Source organism: Panicum virgatum, chromosome 8K (genome assembly GCF_016808335.1).
Source record: "Panicum virgatum strain AP13 chromosome 8K, P.virgatum_v5, whole genome shotgun sequence".
Taxonomy (NCBI): Eukaryota; Viridiplantae; Streptophyta; class Magnoliopsida; order Poales; family Poaceae; genus Panicum; species Panicum virgatum.
Window position 1 is genome coordinate 27,778,931 of NC_053143.1, and position 6,114 is coordinate 27,785,044.

The 6,114-nt window shown below is 44.9% G+C and overlaps 1 protein-coding gene across 1 annotated transcript; it reads right to left on the reverse strand.

Moving 5' to 3' along the window:
- Nucleotides 1-957: 957 nt before the first annotated feature.
- On the reverse strand, nt 958-2,727 carry LOC120644325. Its single transcript, XM_039920933.1, has 2 exons — nt 2,197-2,727; nt 958-1,387 (listed from the first exon to the last, which is right to left on the reverse strand). Exons 1-2 carry the CDS (start codon nt 2,652-2,654, stop codon nt 1,093-1,095), a joined length of 753 nt encoding a protein of 250 aa, XP_039776867.1. The 5' UTR covers nt 2,655-2,727; the 3' UTR covers nt 958-1,092.
- Nucleotides 2,728-6,114: the final 3,387 nt, after the last annotated feature.

Here is a 6,114-nt window from a genome sequence, read left to right on the forward strand (position 1 = left end):
TCTGCAAAAATGAAAAAGAAAAGAAAGACTCAAACTGAATTGAAGGAGAGAGGCCATGCATGATACAATTCAGTTGCAATTATGCATGAACTAGGATCATATGCATGTCCGTTGAAAAGCTGGTATTGTCCTGATCAAATCTGGTAGTAGTATATCCTTAAAGAAAAGAGATAGCATATAATAGGAACAAAACTATTGTCCATAAAGTTGCCACAAATGTTCAACCGGGTCTGCAGTACTATATATGTTTATCTGAGATATATGAACACTCAATCTCATCATAGTAATATCCAAATAACAGGTTTGCAAGTGGTTTCTCCAAAAAACCAGCAGGGCAACCATGTAGCAGGCAGCAGCAAAAATCATGAAGCTCAGCGCGAACTTCCTATGACACCCAGGGTTAACCAAACCGACCGGTCCGGTCAAACCGCCGCCCTCCGGTAGCGGTTTACCGGACCGGTTTGACCGGTAACCGGTGGAAACCGGTTGAATTCAAATCTAAATCCAAATAAATTCAAAAGCTCCCGTGCAACCGGTTCCGACCGGTTTACCGGCCGGTTTGACCGGTTTACCGGTCGGTTTGACCGGTTTGAATTCAAATTCAAAAGCTCCTGTGCAACCGGTTTACCGACCGGTTTACCAGCCGATTTGACCGGTTTGACCGATGGGCCTTAATGGGCCGGCCCGTTTTTTTCTTTTTCTTTTTTGATTTAACTTTAAATCCCCGCAAACTATACTAAATGAACGAATTTTTGAGAAAATTTGACACCATTAGATTCATCGCACCTTAAAGTATTTTTAGGAATTTTTTGGAATTTTTCATTTTTTGAATTTAAATTTAAATTTTGAATTTTGGCCGGTTGGGTACCGGCCCGGACCCGGTCAAACCGGACCGGTTCCCACCGGTTTGGTGAACCCTGGTGACACCACCTGACGTCCCACCCACAAACGTGCCAATTCGAGCTGTTAATATCTGTGCACGCACTGCACTCACATATGCTTTTTGGTCATCATCAAGACAACTGCTGTCCATGAATATGATCTTTTGTTCCTGCTCCAACTTTTTGTTCATCGCCTTCTCGCTCATGATCCTCAGTTTTTCCTCTTCAATGGCCACTTTGCGCTCCTCAATGGTTGCCTTCCGCTCCTCAATGGTTGCCTTTCGCTCCTCCATTGCTTTAACCTCCATCCACCTTGTTTCATTTTCTTGTGTTGTGTAGTTGGATGATCTTGACTGGCGAGCTTTTTTTGCAGTTGGTATAGGAATGTCAAAGCATCCTTTTGAGCATATCTCTCTTGTTCATATGGCATTGAAAAGGAGATATCATCTATACCAACATCATCACTCAGCATACCCGTAAAGGAACCACCGCTAGCCATTGGATCACTGCATATATGGAATTATAACAAAATTAACCAATCATCTTCACCATTAAACTTGAGAGCTATAAATGCAAAGAAATAATTCTATCACTTCTAAACTAGAAATAGTAGTCCAATACAATTTTACAAGCATTGGTTTTCATGCACTCCCCTACGAATTTACTGAATCATAGAAAGGGAGTGGAATTATAATACCACTTGTAAACTAGATGTATTGCTCGGTGTAATTTACTGAATCAAGCTTGATTAACTAGTTCTCCTGTCTTTGATAAAGCAGAGCACCTGTTCCTAGAAAACAATATTATGCCTCTCACTATTCCTAGAAGGTCCAAGATTGACACGTCTACTTTGCAGCATTCTCTTTATTTAAACAAATAAATAGTGCATATCGAACTCAGTATATATGCAGATGTGAATAGGGCAGCAAGAAGTTCCTAGAGCACCCAGTGAATATCATCATCGTTGAGCACATAGTGTTGGGAATTGCGCTCAACCATGCTGAGCTTTCCTCCATGGCTGCTGGGTATGACCTCCACGCCGGCCATGGCAGCAAATTGCTCTGCATCCTTCTCAAGGAGGAAGCTTATTCGCATGGGTGTGGCAAAGATCCTGGCTAGACAGAACTTACCAAGAACTCATATTTCTAGCCTCTCAACATTGTTATTGACAACTGATATATATTGTCAGAGATGCTAGATGAACTGACTCCCTAATTCTTGTTCTAGAGAAAGACATGATTAACAAGTATCATCAAGAGCAAAGCAATACAAATCCCATCCAAGAACTCAGCAAGCAAAGAAGTTAACAACTCACCTTGGAGGCATTTCCTCGAGCATATGGTAGGCATCGTCCCTATCAGCATCACCTGCTGCAGTGGGGGCGCTAGTTGGCGCACTCTGCGGCATGGGATGTAGCACAGGAGGGTGAGGAAGATGCGCAGCAAAAGCTCCATGCGCCTGCTTGCTCAGGTGTGCCTTGCGCCGCGCCGATATGGATGTGCACATCGAGGTTCCTCCATAGGAGGCAGAACGAGGGTTCGGGATGGCTTCTCCCTTGTGGACAGGGCGAGCTGCGGTGCCTCCACGAGCTGCAGGATGGGGCGCTCGACGAACGCAGCGCACTGGAGGAACATCAGCTCCCGCGGCGGTGACGGGGTGCTGTCCTTGGCTGCGGCAGGGAGGAGCCAAAGGAGAAAGGCCGGGCAGCGGCGTCGAGCTGGAGGGAGGCAGGGCGGCGACGCGGGGATAGAATGGTGCGGGGTCTGCCTCCATGGCCCGCGGTCGTGGATAGGGGAGACGCTGTACCCCCCTGTAGGGGACACTGGATGAGTTTTTAGCAATTGCCAAAAATATTTAGGTATTGTTGATGGATTTGGTAGTCTGTTGGAGCACTCACATCTTTTAAAGTGATATATTTTTAGCATTGGGAATGAGATTGGCGGTCTGCTCGAGATGCTCATCCAAGGAACTGATGCTTCGCGGAGGTAATCCACTGACTAACCCATCCACTTCATTTTTGTGATGGAGACTGGTTTGCAAGAATATTTTAATATCTAATGGCTGCACCGGAAAAACGCTTGCAAGATTTTACCACCTCGCAATTAAACTTTCTTTAATGGCAACCGTTGCTGGGCTTCGTTTTCCTGGAGCCACCAGCTCTTGGGCCCAAGGCATAAAGAGAAGCTTCGGACTTAGAAGCAAGCTTTCGGTTTATCAAACTTTGCATGTCGTAGCGCTAACGCCCGGTGTGTGGGACACATGCATTTGGCAAGTTCTTCTGATGCTATTGTTGGCAGTCGTCTTACAGATAAATCGCAGTCCTTAGCCTTACAGATACATCACAGTCCTTAGCCTTACAGATAAATCCGCAAACGTACGAATACCGATGTAGTTTTCACCTTAGAGTATTCCAGGGTATCGAATCCTCGAGGAACGAAAAGTGTACTAGTAGTGACTCTTGTTTATCCAGGGGATATGACGGGAGTGAAGATGTCCAGATAAGATATGTAGAGGTAATCTAACGTTGTCTTGCTAACTACTCCTAACAAGAATACTTGACTTGTACTCTAGTTGCTTCGGCGGCCTCAGGGAAGGACTCAGAAAGGAATGAGAAGGGAGTCTAATGGCAATTGGCAACTACTGCTATGAAAGCACCCGAACGTGGTGGACTACAAAAGACGGACAGTGCTGTCACCACCTGCCGTCTACCACAGCGGTTTCGTGGGGTGGAACACAACCCAAGGTAACTATCAAGCCTAGGCACTGCGCCTACACTATCAAGTCACTGACTTCTACCTCACGTTAAGACAAGAAGAAACCCCAAATGAATAGAACTTGCTACCACGCAGACAAGGGATCCCTTAACTAGAGAGACCAAGTATTCAAGTAATGGAGAGTAAAACAATATTACCGATGAAAGAGGAGGAAATTACTCAAACCGAAGCTTCATTCCTCGGAGGCACAAAGTTGGAGAGGGGCCGACACTCCGGCTCCTCTCTAGACTCTCACCTCGCCTCTCTCTCTATTTTCTAAAGATATGTGGAGTGCTACGCTTCGCCTTGGACTTGCTCCAATTCTCCGTGCTTTGGAAGTGAGGTGTGGGTGTCCTTTTACAGCTCTTCCAAGGCGGTGCTGAAGCTAGCGCATGCACTTTACGCAAGTAGGTCGGCTGCTTAGCTCTCACGCAAAAGATGGGCACGTGGCATGACATAGTGAGGCCGGCCGGCCTAGGATCTCCTCCAAATCTGCACCGCCTTTTTGTGGACGCTCCTGATCACTCCTGGAGGTCGGTAGTGGCTGCGTCGGTTTGAAGCGTGGCAGTTAGTAGCCCGGCTGGCCTCCCCTAGGCCGGCCGGCCTAGAGTTGGCTCATCTCAGCCCTCCGTTGCATTGACATGTCTATCAATGGTTGTATGTTCCTTCTCCAGTTGGTTTGGGTCTTGATACTTAGTTTGATCACTTTAGAAGCCCCATTGGAGGGACATATGAGGCCTTTCGGTCTTAATTTCACTTCTGGCTTGCCTCCCATGTGTTAGGGGACTAATGGTGAGTCTCCAAGGCCATGACACTAAGTGGAGAGTGTTTTGAGGGAGGTGCCAGGCCGGCCGGCCTTGTCTAGGCCGGCCGGCCTAAGTCAGGCCGCCTGGCCTGATAGGGCCGTGTCGGTGATCTTCTCGGAGGCATAATTTTTCCATCCGGACTCCGAATTGGGTGATCCAAATGTCCATTTTGATCATCTCGACGAGCTCTTCGACATGGTGCTGTCAAATATGTGATTTGAGGAACTTTTATATCATGTCCAAGTGTCATTGTACCGAGACGTCTGAATGAACCTTCATTTGTATGGCCTCAACTGCTACTTTACCAAATAATGGTATTTGTGTCCCATATTACCTGTATTCCTTGCAAAACATGTTGGGACACAAAACTCGTGGAACTCATTAGTTTAAATAAAATTTTATGTCCTAACTACTTCAAGTTCCCTCATTAATGGCAATGGTTGGCAGCTAAAATGGGTGTATAATGGCCGCCAACCCCACACTCAGATCTTTGCTCATCCCGAGCAAAGGTTAGAATCAAGAGTATCGCATCCGAGCAAGAACTTAAGGTAGTCTTTGATGCACTACTTCTCAAAGTAGATAGCTAGCATAAACATTATTCCAAAATGTTTCTCATATCTGTGGGGTTTGAAGTGGCTATGATGCTTGCCTTCGGCGGTTGAAAAGTGGAACAACTCGATTGAAGGTATGACCTTCCTCTTAATCAACCATGCTTGGAGTTTTTATATATTTCTTTTTCAAAATAAACTCCTTAGCTCAATTGATCCTCATATGGCACTCTTGAATCGCTCATGTGGTAACTTTATTCCTTACTAAGGCCATTGGCCTACCTCCCCTACAATCTATAGGTTTATGTGTAGCTCAGGTAGGGGAAATGTAGGCTCACCTATGTTGTGTATTTTGTTAAGTCAAAAATTGGTCCTAGTGAAAGTTGTGACACTTCATATTCCGATCATTGGGAGATGGATAATCAAGGATGGGGGAGCAAAAAAGGGATACAACACAAACACGATGGAACGTGGTGAAGAAACCATATATTGTGCTTTTGAAGAATATGGCCTTGAGTGGTACTCCCTTCTTTTTTTTGTTATGGATCCCCCTTAGGGATTTGGAGTCTTGAAACTATGGAGCTCTTTCTTTTCCTTTTCTTTGCCTGTGTGTAGGCTAGTTTTTTTTACTCGATAGCTCCATGCCTCCTTTCTCTAAAGGATTTTGGGGATATGTGTAGGACATGGTTGGAGTAATTATTTTGAAAGGCCATATTTGTGGGTAGGATAAGATCAAGGATATGTGAACAAAATGTGTGTTTTCGATTGATGGAGGAATGTCTGGCAATGGTGGATACTAGGATCCAATGTGGAACTTAGCTTATCCAGACATGGAAAGGCTAGCAATGAGTACAAAAGCAGATGAAGAAATGTTCGGTATTGAGATGTCACTATTCCATAAGGGCACAAGTTTTGACAAAACTAAACACAACGATATAGGCCGCAAATGTATAGGTTTGATCATGAGAAGTATTTTGGTCGTAGTAGGAATTTTGAACCACTGAGGATTTGTGAGACTAAGGGTTTTGATTTGATTTTCTTTTTCAAAATAAAACTTCTCCAAGCAATGCTCAATCAAGAAGGAAAGGAATACTTCAATCTTATTATATCACACTTCTCAACAACT